This window comes from Oncorhynchus keta, chromosome 24 (assembly GCF_023373465.1).
Source record: "Oncorhynchus keta strain PuntledgeMale-10-30-2019 chromosome 24, Oket_V2, whole genome shotgun sequence".
NCBI lineage: Eukaryota > Metazoa > Chordata > Actinopteri > Salmoniformes > Salmonidae > Oncorhynchus > Oncorhynchus keta.
The window spans coordinates 38,549,054-38,564,309 of NC_068444.1; the positions used below are offsets into that span (position 1 = coordinate 38,549,054).

A 15,256-nucleotide genomic window follows, 5' to 3' on the forward strand; every position below is an offset into this window, starting at 1 on the left:
AAGGGGGCAGTAGCTCTTCGGGCTGCATCAGATTCACAACTGTCAGTGTCCATGCTAGCTGGGCTAACAACGAATGTAGAATTACTGATGATAGCATTGGATGTACTCATGGAAGCTGAACTTGTCGCCGACAGGTGCAGTACTGCTGGTAGTAGCAGAACTACCAGTAACACTGGTATGTCTCTTACTTTTTAAAAACCATTTATCCATTTTTAAAGCTAACGGAATGAGCAGCAGCTCGGCTACGTTCGGCTACATACGGACTATTAGTGGAATTCCCATGAGAGAGTAACGGTTAACGTAATTGGATGTTAATTATTTGACTAGGCTACCTGTAATTTACATTGTTATTTCACTGAACACTAGATGGTTAATTTTATTTTTGGCAGGGGGACGAGGCTACCTCACCCAAATGTATAGCACCGTTGGAAAATATAAATGACTGTTTGAAAAAAATACTATTTCTATTTTATTTGGCGTACCGCCGACAGCATTGCGCATACCCCAGTTTTGGAATACTTGATCTAGACGTTGCATCATAGGTGAATAAAAATATATATTTTTTAACTGACTGGAGTTTACAGGAATGGGAGAAAGTGTTACTTAATTACATGTCCACAAACACTATGTAATTAATATTAGAGTTTAAATGTAAACTTCAACTAGTATACCATTTTTATGATTTATGGACAAACTATAGCAACATTGTGTTTTATTCAAAAATTGTTTTGCTAAAGGATTTTGACCCATTTCGGTAATGAGAATGGGGTGAAAATGTACAGAGTCAGGTGTAAAATGTATTTAAAATTAGACACTTCCAAAACCTACATCTCAGTCCTGAATGATGACAGTTGATTTTTTTAAACGAATCATGGTTTTGCAACTCAATCTGACAGACATTTTAAAAACTGGTTTCATGAGAAGCACCCGCTTTCAATATACTTTGTATCCCTTATTATTTTGGGAATTAACTGTAGGGCATACAGCAAATATGCTATTATTTTGGAAATTAACTGTAGGGCATACAGCAAATATGCTATTATTTTGGAAATTACCTGTAGGGAATACAGCAAATATGCTATTATTTTGGAAATTAACTGTAGGGCATACAGCAAATATGCTATTATTTTGGAAATTAACTGTAGGGCATACAGCAAATATGCTATTATTTTGGAAATTACCTGTAGGGCATACAGCAAATATGCTATTATTTTGGAAATTAACTGTAGGGCATACAGCAAATATGCTATTATTTTGGGAATTAACTGTAGGGCATACAGCAAATATGCTATTATTTTGGAAATTAACTGTAGGGCATACAGCAAATATGCTATTATTTTGGAAATTACCTGTAGGGCATACAGCAAATATGCTATTATTTTGGAGATTAACTGTAGGGCATACAGCAAATATGCTATTATTTTGGAAATTAACTGTAGGGCATACAGCAAATATGCTATTATTTTGGAAATTAACTGTAGGGCATACAGCAAATATGCTATTATTTAGGGAATTAACTGTAGGGCATACAGCAAATATGCAGGGATGTAAAATTATGCGATACTGTTTTGTGGTGGACAAGGCACACAACAGCAAGCATCATTGCATTGAAGAGGGCCCGTAACTAGAGCAACAAGTTGCTGCGTTGATGCAGTAAATTACATTCAGCGTGTCTACTTAAGCCTGTTCCATGCGTCCAAGTCGAAACAGTTGGCGCATATATTACGACGAAATTTGAAGTTGTCGTCCGTTGGTGTTCAGCAGGTTTTATTTAGAAGTTTGGTAGGCGAAGCCTGCATCCCTACGTCTATGATTGGCCAACAGTACTACGGCGCCTAGTAGGAGTGGGAACTATGTACGGGATTCTTCAGTGAAGCGGTTGTTGTCATCCAACGAGAGACATTTTCTCACTTGAGAAATACTGTACCAAACATCTTAGGTAGATGTAAAATTGCACGACTAAGACCTCAGCAAAAACATAAAAATTACAGATTTCTTGATTTATCTTGGATTCATTTTGAGGAAGGGTTTCTGGCTGTTGTTGCTATGGTTGCTCAAGAGGGACAAACGGCAATATCGCCCCTTTTTGTTTCTCAAGTGAAAGGTCTTTAGGGAGTATGCGAGGCACAGACGTTTGTGTCGCCTAGCAGAGTTCTGCTAGGGGCAAACAACCTAATATGCGGGCGCCTTTAGCAATCCTGAATACAATCATAACCACCTGCCACAGAGAAGCTAGCCTCCTAAAAACGAGGCTACCCCTGTCAGGTGGACTAGTTTTATATTAGTGAAGCAAGTCAACATAAAGACTGCACATTCTGATGGGTTTGCATCTCCCCAGCAAACGCACTTTGGAAGTAATCCACGAGAGCCTGCCAGGCTGACAGTTTGTCCCCAATATTCCAGTCCAAAGGGTGAGCTAAACTCACTCATGGGAGCCTGTTGAAGCCTGCTCCAAAGACACAGTGACAGATTAGAGGTTTGTCTGTTCCAAGAGTTGGGAAACTTTTCCAAAGTCAAGGTAGGGTGTTGCATTAAAAAATGTCCAATCGTCTGAATCATGAGGTCAGCTACCAATCTGATGACTAAATCAGATGGGTGGATGACATATGGTCTGAAATGAATAGAGACAATTGCATCCTAAATTAATAATTATGCATATTATTTGGTAACCTCACTAGAAAAACTGTCTTCTTTACTGCTCAGGATTGGATCACTAAATCTAAGGAAATCAAAATATGTAGTACCTATAATTACCTTTTATTCATTCGCATTTAATGAATTACAGGAAATCAATCTGTTTCAATAATTGTAACTAGGGATGGCTGACTTGGCACACAATATTTCATCTTAAAGACATGCTCCAGAACTTGTGACAACTCAGTATTTGGGCTCGGTGTGTCAATGTGTAGTTCATACATGCATAACCTATGAGCAGAATTACTGTCTTCTGAATTTGCTGCAATTATCCCTTTTTGAAAGTGGCTTTTTCTGGAAGCTGTGCCATTTTCCCCCTCGTGGGCCAACCCCTAGCAATTTGAGGTTCTTGCTAATGAGCATCAGCCCCTTGTCATTTGAGTGACAACTAGCAAGATGCACACGTCAGAGGGAGAGACAGCAATGACTTGGGGCACATATGAGACTTTCTAAGCAATTTTCAGGGACCACTTTTGGCAGGTAAACACTACTTTCACTAATGGCTAAAAAGTCTACAAAAGCACCAGAGAATCTCTAACAAATACAAAACTGCCAAATCGCAAGGCAGAGGAAAATTCCATGCATGCACAATATTTACATGTGTTCGACCCTACAACCTCTGGAAGCCAAAGTCTTCTGTCCCCATCGAACATTCTACAATGTATTATTAGTCCTACTTTGCAACATGAGTGTCCTCCTACCTGTTGTGGGGGTGGTGTTGAAGAACCTGGCTGTGTCCTCTGTGACCCTCAGTTGGGTTCTATCAATCCCCAGACTAGAGGTTGCTCTACTTGGAGCAAGGCTGGTTCTGCTGCTGGACTCCAGGGACAAGCCTGGCCTCCCTGTCAGGGGCAGTTCTGTGGATGCCGGCTTGACTGGGGAGGCTTTTGCCTGTGGGACGCGAGAGGTGACCGTCTTGGACTCCTCATCGCTGTCAAACCCAAAGGGGTCCTCGGAGCTCTCGTTGGAGAGTTTGGGCCTCTTGGGCTGCTCTGCCACCTCAGTCTTCGGGCCGGGGCGCTTGGAACTCACCTTGGCCTTGTATGTCGTCTCGCCCCATTTGGTGCTGAGCGTGGCTCTCTTGTTGGACAGGACCTCGTCGAACTTGGATGATGAGCCGTCGCCTCCCTTACGGCTGTAGGTTTTACCAAATCTGGACGTCATCGTGACACCTGTTTCATATTCTCTGCGATGAGTACAAAATATGAAATGCATTATTTGCAGTCATCATTATGCCATTTCTCATCAAAACAATGACGTCTACTGTAATGTTTTCATGTAATAAATCTGGACTAAGGGGGTTATTCGGAAGCTGTCATTTCACCAGTTTTTTTTCTACCGTGTGATCCTTCATTTTCAGGTTCAGCAAACTGAGGCTCCGACTGCTCTGGAAGTGGCTAACGCAATGTGCAGTTAAGTACAATTACATCCCCATTAACTTAAGACACTATAACATTAGGTAAACATCAACTAAATCAATCAGCTAACGGTATTAAAGAAACAATAGTGTGTCTAACGTTAAGTTGGGATAATATAGTAACTACATACTACTAGCTAACGTTAGTATTTCAGTGTTCAACAACCAAAACAGACCCATGGCTAGCTAGTTACGATGTTAGCCCCCTAGATCAATTAGCTAGATAGCTAATGTTCACTAACTAACTAGCTTCGGGTGACAGTCGAGGCTGGCTACCTAACTTGCCACATAACGTAAACAATTCTCGCAAAAAAATCTAAAATAATGCAGCCAGTTACAGTAAATAGCTAGCTTACGTTAACTACTTGGCTAGTAGCTAGCTAGCTTACGTTAGCTAGCTGGCTCAGGCTAAAAGACGCAACATGATTAGATGACATCCAATTCTCACATTGATTTTAAGGTTTCAAGTGGTTTGAAAATCTGTGTATATTTCACAAAATTGCATTGAATATACAACTGCCTCACTTACTTGGTGCGCGAAAAGACCGAACCACTCAACAACACAATCCGAAGAAGGCGGCCGCTTCCCGCACCAGACTGGGCCTCCCGACCCTGTTCAAAGCTCGCTTGCAAAACAATATAAACAAGGCTCAACTGCCTGTAGTAATGACATATATGGGACAGTCAAATACTGTAAAAAGTCCCGTGTATCCTGGGTAACAATGTTATTTTGATAATGTTGGTTTTACGTCTGATATATTCATTTTTTTAAGCTCTATCAAACTCGATTGTCTCCTCTGTGTTGCACCGACGCCTTCCATTCGAGTTCCCCCTCCCTCGTCTTTTTGCTTCCAACGGTATTGAGGGAGTTATTTTACCCTGTCTCAGCTTGAACCGGTCAATGGCCCGTCATGTCATCGGGTTTAAACTGGGAAATAGGAGCGCCACCTTAAATCAAACAGTAATCTGCGCCACTCCGTCATGTTGTCAACACGCCAGCATGGAATTTTCAAACATTTTTTTATTTGGAAAGCAGACAAAGCGTTTTTGTCTAAGAAAATCCATTTTGCGTGAGAAAACACAGAATCATACTGATTACTACACGTACTTAATTACGTCACTTTTGTTTTGAGCCCAATTCACCGTCGTACAGAGCGGTGTACCTGGTTCACGGCCGGGAGGCAGCCCATTTCCAAATCGAATGCAATCAACTTTCAGCCGGTGCAAACCAAGCCAACACGCACGCCTGGACGAGATTAATCGAACCCTCTCACTGTCACGTCACTGCAAGTACAGTGTGGTCCAATCAGGAAGAGAGATCTTTGAATGTGACGGAGAACTATCGCTGCGAAGCACTATTCTTCCTTGTGATTGGTTCGAAAGCCGAGAACACCTGAACAACTTTTTATTTCATTGGACTATGGAAAGTGCTCTCCGGGATCCTTGGGACGTCCCTACCCTAAACACTAACTCCTGCCCTAACCCTTTCCCTTACCTAACCCGAACCTTAAAGGCCCAGTGCAGTCAAAAACGTGATTTTTCTGTGTTTTATATTTCCACACAGTGAGTTTGGAATCATAGGCTACTGTGGAAATGATAATGCCATTCATAAGAGATGTTTGAAAATACCACCTTAAATGTTTGCCTGTTTTGGTGACGACATAGTTTTGGCCTGCCTGGTACATCACAGAGGAGTCCCCAATAACTGGATGTTCTGATTTTCAGGAGAAATGGAAAGAGAGCCTGTGACACAACTTCTGCTTTTGGAAAAAGACAACACTCCATCTTAGCTCCTCCTCCACATTTACTGGATTGGTTGAATAGCGCAGAAGGTCAAGACCAGTATGTAGGGGATAAAGTTTCAGACATTTATTTTTTGACTACCACATTAGGTTATCCCCAGACAGACCAAGCAAAATTGTTGCTTCAGAAATTACTCTTTGCTAAGAAGCTATTTTTGACCATTTGAATTGCAAACAATCACATTAAGTTACTTAATTGTTACCCAGAAATTATTTGATATTGATTTGATATTTTATATAGCATTGGACCTTTAACCCTTACCCTAACCATTTTAAATTTGAACTTCAATGGGGTAGGGATGTCCCAACGATTCTGGATAGCAAGGACCATTGGACTGTTGGTGAGAGGTGTCCTCTTTGGGGGGTGTCATCGACGCTAGTGGATTGAAATAAGTATGGGAACTGTAGTGAAATTTGGTACTGAAATAAATTATCAAATTACATTTATATGGCACTTTTGACTAGGTGCTGGCCTAGATCCCAAAGTAACAATTAGCCTACAGTGACAAGGAGGGGAACACCTGAAGACCCTGTCAATAGCCTCAAATTAGCCCCAAATAAAGTACATTCTAACGTGAAAGACAGTCTACCATAAAGTATATGAAAATGTGTCCACCTGTCCTAGAGAAGTCTATAGGCCTACCATGAAATAAGTGATGGTTTTATGGAGAGGCATAGTTTGATGGACCAGTTCCATTAAATTACGCATCCCACCAGAACATACGTCCCCAGATACCTTGTCAGAGTATCATTCCTCTGGAGAGAAAAAAAAAACAGTCAGTGTCATTTTTAAAAATGTTTGTTTATGGTCATGTGGGCAGCTGAGTATGTTTTAAACAGAAATATTTACTGTTGTAGGTTCCCATTCACCGGATGGCTGAATATTCTGTGGTTCATACATGTAGCCTGCACATTATATTATGTCTTACATCTTTGATGTGTGAAGTACATTTTGTATACAGTAACTACGCTGTATTGGAGGCCTATCCATGTGAATATATTTGGGTACGTGTACACTTCTGTTTGACCTGATCAAAGTTTCAGCTAGATAGGTGGTAATTCTGTTCTTTTCAAATGGATTGATACCCAGCTGTGAATTACTTGGAGATAATATCCCTCCCTTCATTTCTGTCCTGACTGAAGTTGTTGGGCCCACATAGTCTTGTGACATGAAGTTGAGAGTCAAATCATTTCACTGCCATCTACTGGAAAGGCTTTTTGACAAGGGGCCTAATGTGTAGTCCTAGACATGATCCCTATGATAATAATATGGTTACACAGATTAATTACATTTCATGGAACAGTGTGCCAATCCTTTTGTGTGTAATAATCACCTGTTGCTAGTAGAATAATAATATAATAATATATGCCATTTAGCAGACGCTTTTATCCAAAGCGACTTACAGTCATGTGTGCATACATTCTACGTATGGGTGGTCCCGGGAATCGAACCCACTACCCTGGCGTTACAAGCGCCATGCTCTACCAACTGAGCTACAGAAGGACCACATCTCGACTCTCTGTCCATATCGGAGAGAGTTTGCCGGGGGGGGGGGTTGTCATCCAAGTCACACTTTCCAAACAGTCCTTTTTTTCCTGTCGCTGGTGTGAAGGGGAATCCTTAGGGCGACGACGATGACACATATATTGCCAAATGGGTGTGTGTGTGTGTGTGTGTGTGTATGCAGCTCGTGCATACACACACAAAAATCTTTGGAAACCCTTTATCTCATAAGGATGTAACGTATGGTTTCAATCCACGTAAATCCGGGGACGGGGGGGGGGGCGACACACACACACCCACACACAGAACCCTGTGATTGGATGTTATTAACGTTACGTTACTGAATACACATTCCTGATCATGTTGTTCATAAGGTCAGTGTTGAAGGCTCCTCTCCAGGCATTCTGCGGCGGTCTGTCCCCGGAGGGAACAGTAAGAGATGTAAGGATAACGCGGTGCTACAACACCAGTGCTGATAGTTACTTCTGTAATTTTTTTTGGGGGGGGGACTCCTAAGTAGGACTACAGGGGTAGCTAGTTGTCGGACTGGGGGTGAATAGGGATGAGGTGAGCATGGATGTGCGTGCGGCCTAACATTTCTATCATAACCATGTGGTCCTCATTTTTTTTCTTCTTCTTCTATCCATCTAAATCGATTTTGACTGGTTACGTGTGTCCAACCGTCTGCCTTGTTACATACGGGTTGTCAGAGACGAGCAGGCCACACAAGCCGCCGGCAAACTGTGTCACCCTCTTGGCAGTGACCTGCTGGGGCAAGCGATAAGCTGAGAGAGCCGTGAGAGTCGACATCGACATATCCATCACGACCATAAGGACAGGTGTGTATGTCTGTGGCGGTCACCAATGTCTGTGTGACAGAAGTGTTGGCATTTCTTATCCTAAGGTGGTTTTGAAGGGCACAGTATGGAGATTAGTTCAGGTTGGCAGAGGGCCCAGGGTTCTTCGAGGTACTCCTCCTATGTTATCCCAGAGTTCTTAGCCAGCAGAAATCTGTACGTAGCATGCTGTGTCCGGGAGGGCCAAAGTCAGTGTACCCCAGCCAAGAGTCGTGCGTACCAGGAGGGATGCTAGACACGATCGGTGCCAACCACGCCAACCTGGTGTTGAGAAACTGGCAAAGTTGTGTGGAGATTGGCACCTGGAGAGATCTGACAGCAGTCTTTTTCCAACGAGACTGGCAGTGCCATCCCAGAGACAACTAGGCCTTTGACCAGTTCCAGATACGCTGTGCGAATCTGTGAGGAGCAGAGAAGAGTCACAGGGGAAACGATTGGAAACTATTATGAATACGTTGCAAAAGGTTCCATTGGGATACAGAATACCAGATCAAGTTGAAATGAGAAGTTTTTAAACACGGGTAATTCGGGGGCTTTTACATTATCACAATTTCAATGCAAATCCATAATTTCACCTCTGAACTTAAAATGAAAGTTTGCCATTGTTACGGTCACAGTAGCAATGTTACTGTTGAGTCCAAACCCCACTGTGCATCACCACCCTCCTCACCACACCTCCTCCTCCTTCTGTCTGTTTTTCCAGCTGACTCTTCACAGTCCCGCACGCATGATGAGCCCCCCCTACCACAGCTTACCCTCCCAGCGGGCACCAGCCTGCCCAGCAGCCCCAGACGCTGGTACGCTGCCAGGCCCACACACTGACAACCATAGAGAAGCAGAGACAGAGGGAGGACAGTTGATCAGACATTTGGGACACATCTCCCACCACGGGCCTGCTGCCAGCTGCATGCAACCAGTATGGAGCAGGCTGCTTGCCACATTGGAACATGATTATCTTTCATTTGGTCTGCTTTTGTGTGGAGTACAATGGCCACCATAAAAGGGGGCAGAGCCACCTGTAGAGTTAATGAGATGGTCACGCTTGGAGCATTTGGGCTGGACAGGAGGGGGGATTTACGATGGTTGTGTTCTGAAGTGCTCACCTTGTTTGTTTGTTTTTTCAAGTCACAGACAAGAGTTCACACACACACGGTGTTTACATGAAATAAGTGTCTACAGTTTTGAGTTTTCAATTAGCATGTGTGTGCTTATGTTTCTTTCTTTGTATGTGTAGTGTGCCGGGTCATCCCAGCAAGGCTACTCCAGAGGACCTGTTCTACCTCCTGTCGCGAAGGGTTGTCCATAACAACCAACCAGGTTTTTATTTGTCCGTCCATCCTTCTGTTCTCTCTTTCTACTCTCTCTGGCTCTCTCTCTCCCAGTCTCCTCTCCACGAATGCGGTTTTCATTTATTAGGCTCACCTTTTGCTCCTTTTAATGAAGTTAAATATTTACAGTGTTGAAAGTCCAGCAACAGAATGCTTGGAGGGTGCTGCCTCACTGAAAGGTTGACGACCCCCAGTGGAAAAATTTGCGATGAAAGGTCATGATACCGTAGCAGTGGGAGCTGTCAGGAAACGTAAACAACAACTCGCCTGGCTCAGTGTGTTGTCTGTCTTTTTATGGTCAATGGGTTGTCTGGCGTGTTGTTGGAGTGCCTGGGGAGCCAGTGGGAGCTGCACTGCCCTCATCTCACCGAGTCAGGCACCCTGAGTCACCTCTACATGTCAGCCAGGCAGAAGAGGGCAAGGAGCCTTCAGGACAGTGCAGGTGTGGCACTTAAATGCCTGCCCCCCAGCACAACTGTAAGTCATTTCTCAGGTTTCACACACAATGCACATTTTTGCAAAACAGTAAACACAACACTCTACAAAAGGTGCGAAGTTCAGTTGAGTAAATCACAAAAAAAAAAATCGACATTAAAAAATTGTCACAGCTGATACAAATTACTCCCATGAATGTGAACCTCTTCCGCACGTGTGCTATACTTCTTTGCACAATTGTTCAATCAGCAATCAGTCCTTATTCATGCATAAAAAGAGGTCACCTCTGAGATTGCCGTTTGCAAGAATGGACCAAGTAAGAGGCAGAGGGAAAGGAGAGGGAGAGAGGGGCCCGTAGAGGAAGATTGTCAATAGTTCAGCTCTGTTGCAAAGGTCAACTAAAGCCTTTTGTTGACAGATATTCATGCTCTTGAGTGACATTCCTTCTGCATTGGTCATCTTTGGTCAAATAATTTTAGGTAAAAATAATACAGCTCATGCTGTGATATGTTTACTTGCCCTTTTATGGTGCATAATTATAGTATCAACAAAATGCCACAGACGTTGCTCGGGTATATTGATAGCTGTAGCTAGTATTTATTGGGACATTGTGTACCGATTGATTGAAATAGCTTTTCATTAGATAACAAGATGTATATTCTGGTGGAGGTAGTTGATTTTGTGTGATGTTTTTAATGTTGAGAGTTTTAATGCATTTTGCAAATTAAATGTGTCATTTTGACCATTGTGTTTCAGTTCAGGGCTGCGCATTACTTGTTTTGAAAAAGTTGATTCTGTTTGGACAAATCAAGCAATCGAGGAAAAAAAACTATCTGCGCTGGAGCGTTGGAGATAACAGTATTAGAGTCCGAATGTCTCTGCATCCTATCATTGGGCCTATCTGGTGTGGGAGACAGACATGGCCCGAGTCACAGGAGTTAGTGCCAAATACTTATCCTCTGATAACATTTGGAGGAAATGTGTGTTATAGTGACAATCCGGAATTCATTTTCTATGAGGATAGACAATTGTCAGTCCCTTCTGCAAGGACAGAGGTGATTAGGTTATTGGCTTTGTTCTCCTCCAGTATATTGGTTTCATTTTCTCATTCAGTAAATCCAACCAATAAGTGTTGTCTTGTTAAATATATAAAGGGTTATTTTTCATCACTGCCTTAACGCAATATTTGTATCTTTGTTGTATGTCTTTGTTGTGTGCATATCTATATCCTCTGATTACTTCTGCCATAATTGTAGCATGTGTTTGTTCTTGCATGGACCAGACAGTGGTAAGAGTGGGAGTGACAAATCACACAGTCGACCAGGCAGCAGCAACTCGAGCATGGACAAACCCGAATTGGAGGGGGGACAGGAATCTGTGAAAGATGCCACCAGCACCCATAACATGCATTTTTCATTGGGGACATTAACACTCCTGTTGTGTTCGTTTCATTTTAATTCCTTCTGTGTTCCCGGTCCAAAATTTGACCGCCCCATTATGGCTGATTATATATCCATAATAATACATATTATCACCTAATGTTGTGTTAGATCTTTTTATCAACTTAAGTTCTTGAGAACATTACAAGTTTTGAACTTCTATTTGTAATTTATGGCCTGTAGGCCTCCTTGACCTGAGCTCATGCAACTCATGAGAGTAAAAAAAAAAGCATAATGTATAATGATTCATTATTTTGACGATAACAAATACTCAGATGAGACATTGTGCTAATTTATCAGACTACTTTGTGTCAAAGTTTATCAAGGACTCTCTCCTCCTCACCAGTGTCATGATCAAAGATATGATCAAGAGCCTCACATACAGTATATCATTTGGTCATTGTGCTGCCACAGAATGAGTTGTGAGCAAGGCCTCACAAAAGCTTCATGTACCAGAGCTTTGAAAAAAGTTATATATATTATTGAAACATTGTTGCGATTGTTTGAGAAAGCCAACAGGTGTGGTTCCCGTGGGGGATTCTATTGGGTTAAGGTTCCTGTGGGGGATGCCATGGAAGCTAAGAAGGGGAGTGAGGTGTGTGTGCTCAAACACATGCATGTATGTGGGGGTCTGGGAGAGGAAGTGTGTCCACCTGATGAATGGGCATGTGCCTGAACTCAATTTTATACACTAATTGTAGTCTCACCCATTAATTTCTAATGACCGGTCATTTTTGACCGGGAACGCCACAAGTGTACAACCTGTTATGAAAATCATCAAAATATATTTTGTGTGTTCAGATCCCCTGTGTGGACAAAGTCATGGAACCTTATGACAGATTCAATTAACTACATTTTTCAGAGAGAACTTGTAAATCAGTCCAAATCATTCCAATTCAACCGGAACACAGCAGGAGGGTTAAATTAAATCCTAACTCCTATTGACAACCCATACAGGTTTCCCATTTGGTTCAATTTCAGTTCATGTACCCATAAATCGATCAAACAGTACACTGATAACCAATGAATGGTCAGACTGTTAAGCTTGTGGTTTTCCCCAGCCCTCTCCTTGGCCGTCGGGACCAAGAACCCAGAGGCATTTCCTGAACACCGGGGAGAGGGGGTGCTCTCTGCCATGGCCCTGCCACACCTCTCCCAGAGGAGCCAGACTACCACAACACACTATTCCTGGTAAACCCCTAGGAGTGACAGTGGTAAGAGTGGGAGTGACAAATCACACATTCACACTGAATCACCTGATTCAACTAATCAAGTGCTTGATGAGAGTTGAATCTGACGAGCTAGTACTGGGTTAGAACAAATATGTGCACCCGTGTGGGTCACCAAGTTACATGTTTGATCTTCACTATACTTGACTGTCCAGCAACACTGTTTGGGAGGAACTCCGCACTGTAAACAATGCTGTGGCTTGTAAACACAGGCTCAACCAAAACCAATAAATCCTATTTTCAACAAAAACAAGGTCAAGGAGGTACAGGGATGAACTTTTCCCCTGCTTGTATAAAGTGATGTCAGATTGGATAACTCATTTTGTAACTTATACTATGATGCCTCCAGAATACACCCCATCTCTTGTGGGACTGACCTCAGTTGGATGAATCCAACTTTAGGATAAATAAAGGGGGTATGTATATAAGCAGACAATGAAAGCTCTTACAATAGTCAATGATTGCATTTCTCCAAAACAGGTTATAGGCTACATGTGCAACACCAAGTCAGAACAGTGGGATAAATTATTAGGGTGAGGCACACGGGCTACTAACAGCTTACTACACAACATGCACTTATTATTACTTTCTTAGCTACAGTATACATACTGTATCTCCCTAGCATATTACATCATTTATGCAGCAGCATACAATACATTTTTTTGGAATCACCTTGTTGTGCTGTGCTCATTTGAACAGGAAGGTGGCACGGAGGTCCTTGTGGGCAAATTTTGTAATCAAACTTTGTCATCAAAGTCTGGCATTCTCTGGATTCATGCTGCTTTCAAGACAGCTGGGAACTCTGAAAAAACAAGGTTGAATCATGACGTCAGTGATCTTCAGGTCGGAGCTCTAGAAAGAGGCCAGAGTTCCCAACTTGGAATTCCGAGTTGAATGACTGTTTAAAACGTATTTTCCCAGTCGGAGCTTCTGAGTTTTTCCCCCCCAGTTGTCTTGAACTCACTGAAGTATGAGATTTCCCAGTTCAGAGTTTCCAGTTGTTTTGAACGTGGCAGAAGTCATGCTGGATTGACAGCAAGAATGTTTATCCTTTTAAGCTTGGAAAAGAGACCCTTAAACCCAGACTTGGACCGGACACCCACTCCTCTGTATAGCAGGCTAGTGATTGCTTTGCAACGCCTGCAGTTAGCCATTCATTCCTTCCAAACCACTCATTGTTGAATTTGCAATTTACAACTTGTTGTGCAATGTTCATGTCCAATTGCCAATGAGTACCGATACTCTTTATCTATAATTTCTCTTCATATGACAAGGATTGAAAAGGATTTGCCAGTAGATTGTCGACGTGATTCATGATGACTGCTTGCTAAGATTTTGAAAGTTTGATGTTGACATGAACAGTCCAATCTAAGCTATGGTAGATATAACGTGATTAGACGTAATTTTATCTGTGGTCAATTACCTTGAGCCTTCTTGGATGGGCACTTCTAACGTAACTCTATGTCAGCACCCAATGAGATTTTGCGGTGAGACACTGACCCATGAGTGACAGAACACTGAGCCAATCACGGCGCAACTGGAGAACATGACGAACCCTTACGCTTCGTATTTTCCGCTGGCTGCCCCACCACCACAGAAAGCACGGAGCTAGGCTGAAACACCTGCAGTTTGGAGCTGCCTTACTCAGGAAAGCAAACAAATAGACCATAGCTGTGTTCGACAGGTCGCCACTGTAATATTATGTAAAAAGCCCCAGTTTCAAACGATTAATGAACAGGAAAAATATTGAGATGCTAATGATAGGCCTCACCGTACTCTGGTAGATACCCTTCTCAATCAAATTTGAACTAGCTACAAAGTAGCCTATGCCTACTTGGCTGAATTATATCATTATTATTTGCATCAATCCAGTGACCATTTTGTTTTGCTCCACCTCAAATGCTACAGAAACACCTCTAACTAAACAACAGTGCTTCGTGCATGTGCGCTTGAATTAAAGGGTAACTACACACAAAAAAATATATATACACATTCTGTTCAAAAGTTTGGGGTTGCTTAGAAATTTCCTTGTTTTTGAAAGAAAAGCAATTTTTTGGTCCATTGAAATAACTTCAAACTGATCAGAAATATCGTGTAGACATTGTTAATATTGACTATTGTAGCTGGAAATGGCAGATTTTTAATGGAATATCTATATGGAGCCGTACTCAGTCTCAACGTCAACAGTGAAAAGGTGACTCCGGGATGCTGGCCTTCTAGGAAGAGTTGCAAAGAAAAAGCCATACCTCAGACTGGTCTATAAAAATAAAAGATTAAGATGGGAAAAAGAACACAGACACTGAACAGTGGAACTCTGCCAAGAAGGCCAGCATCCTGGAGTCGCATCTTCACTGTAGACATTGAGACTGGTGTTTTGCGGGTACTATGTAATGAAGCTGCCACTTGAGGACTTGAAAGGCATCTGTTTCTCAAACTAGACACTCTAAAGTACTTGTCCTCTTGCTCAGTTGTGCACCGGGGCCTCCCACTCCTCTTTCTATTCTGGTTAGAAGGTTTGCACTGTTCTGTGAAGGGAGTAGTACACAGAGTT

At 42.4% G+C, this 15,256-nt stretch overlaps 1 protein-coding gene and 1 long non-coding RNA gene across 3 annotated transcripts in view; one reads left to right on the forward strand and one right to left on the reverse strand.

Moving 5' to 3' along the window:
- LOC118357508 (wings apart-like protein homolog) overlaps positions 1-6,096 on the reverse strand; it is a 52,839-nt gene extending 46,743 nt beyond the window's left edge. The window contains exons 1-2 of one of the 2 annotated variants that reach the window (XM_035734662.2): positions 4,641-6,096; positions 3,396-3,880 (exon numbers count right to left, since the gene is read on the reverse strand). In XM_035734662.2, the coding sequence (XP_035590555.1) occupies positions 3,396-3,858 (463 nt within the window). In that variant the 5' untranslated portion in view covers positions 3,859-3,880; positions 4,641-6,096. The remainder of the gene's footprint in view (positions 1-3,395; positions 3,881-4,640) is intronic. The other variant, XM_035734663.2, reaches the window with a different exon arrangement.
- A 2,037-nt stretch (positions 6,097-8,133) lies between these two features.
- On the forward strand, positions 8,134-11,203 carry LOC127911457 (uncharacterized). The gene is made up of 2 exons (XR_008078614.1): positions 8,134-8,256; positions 8,978-11,203. It is a non-coding gene; the product is annotated as an uncharacterized LOC127911457 (long non-coding RNA).
- The last annotated feature ends 4,053 nt before the right edge of the window (positions 11,204-15,256 follow it).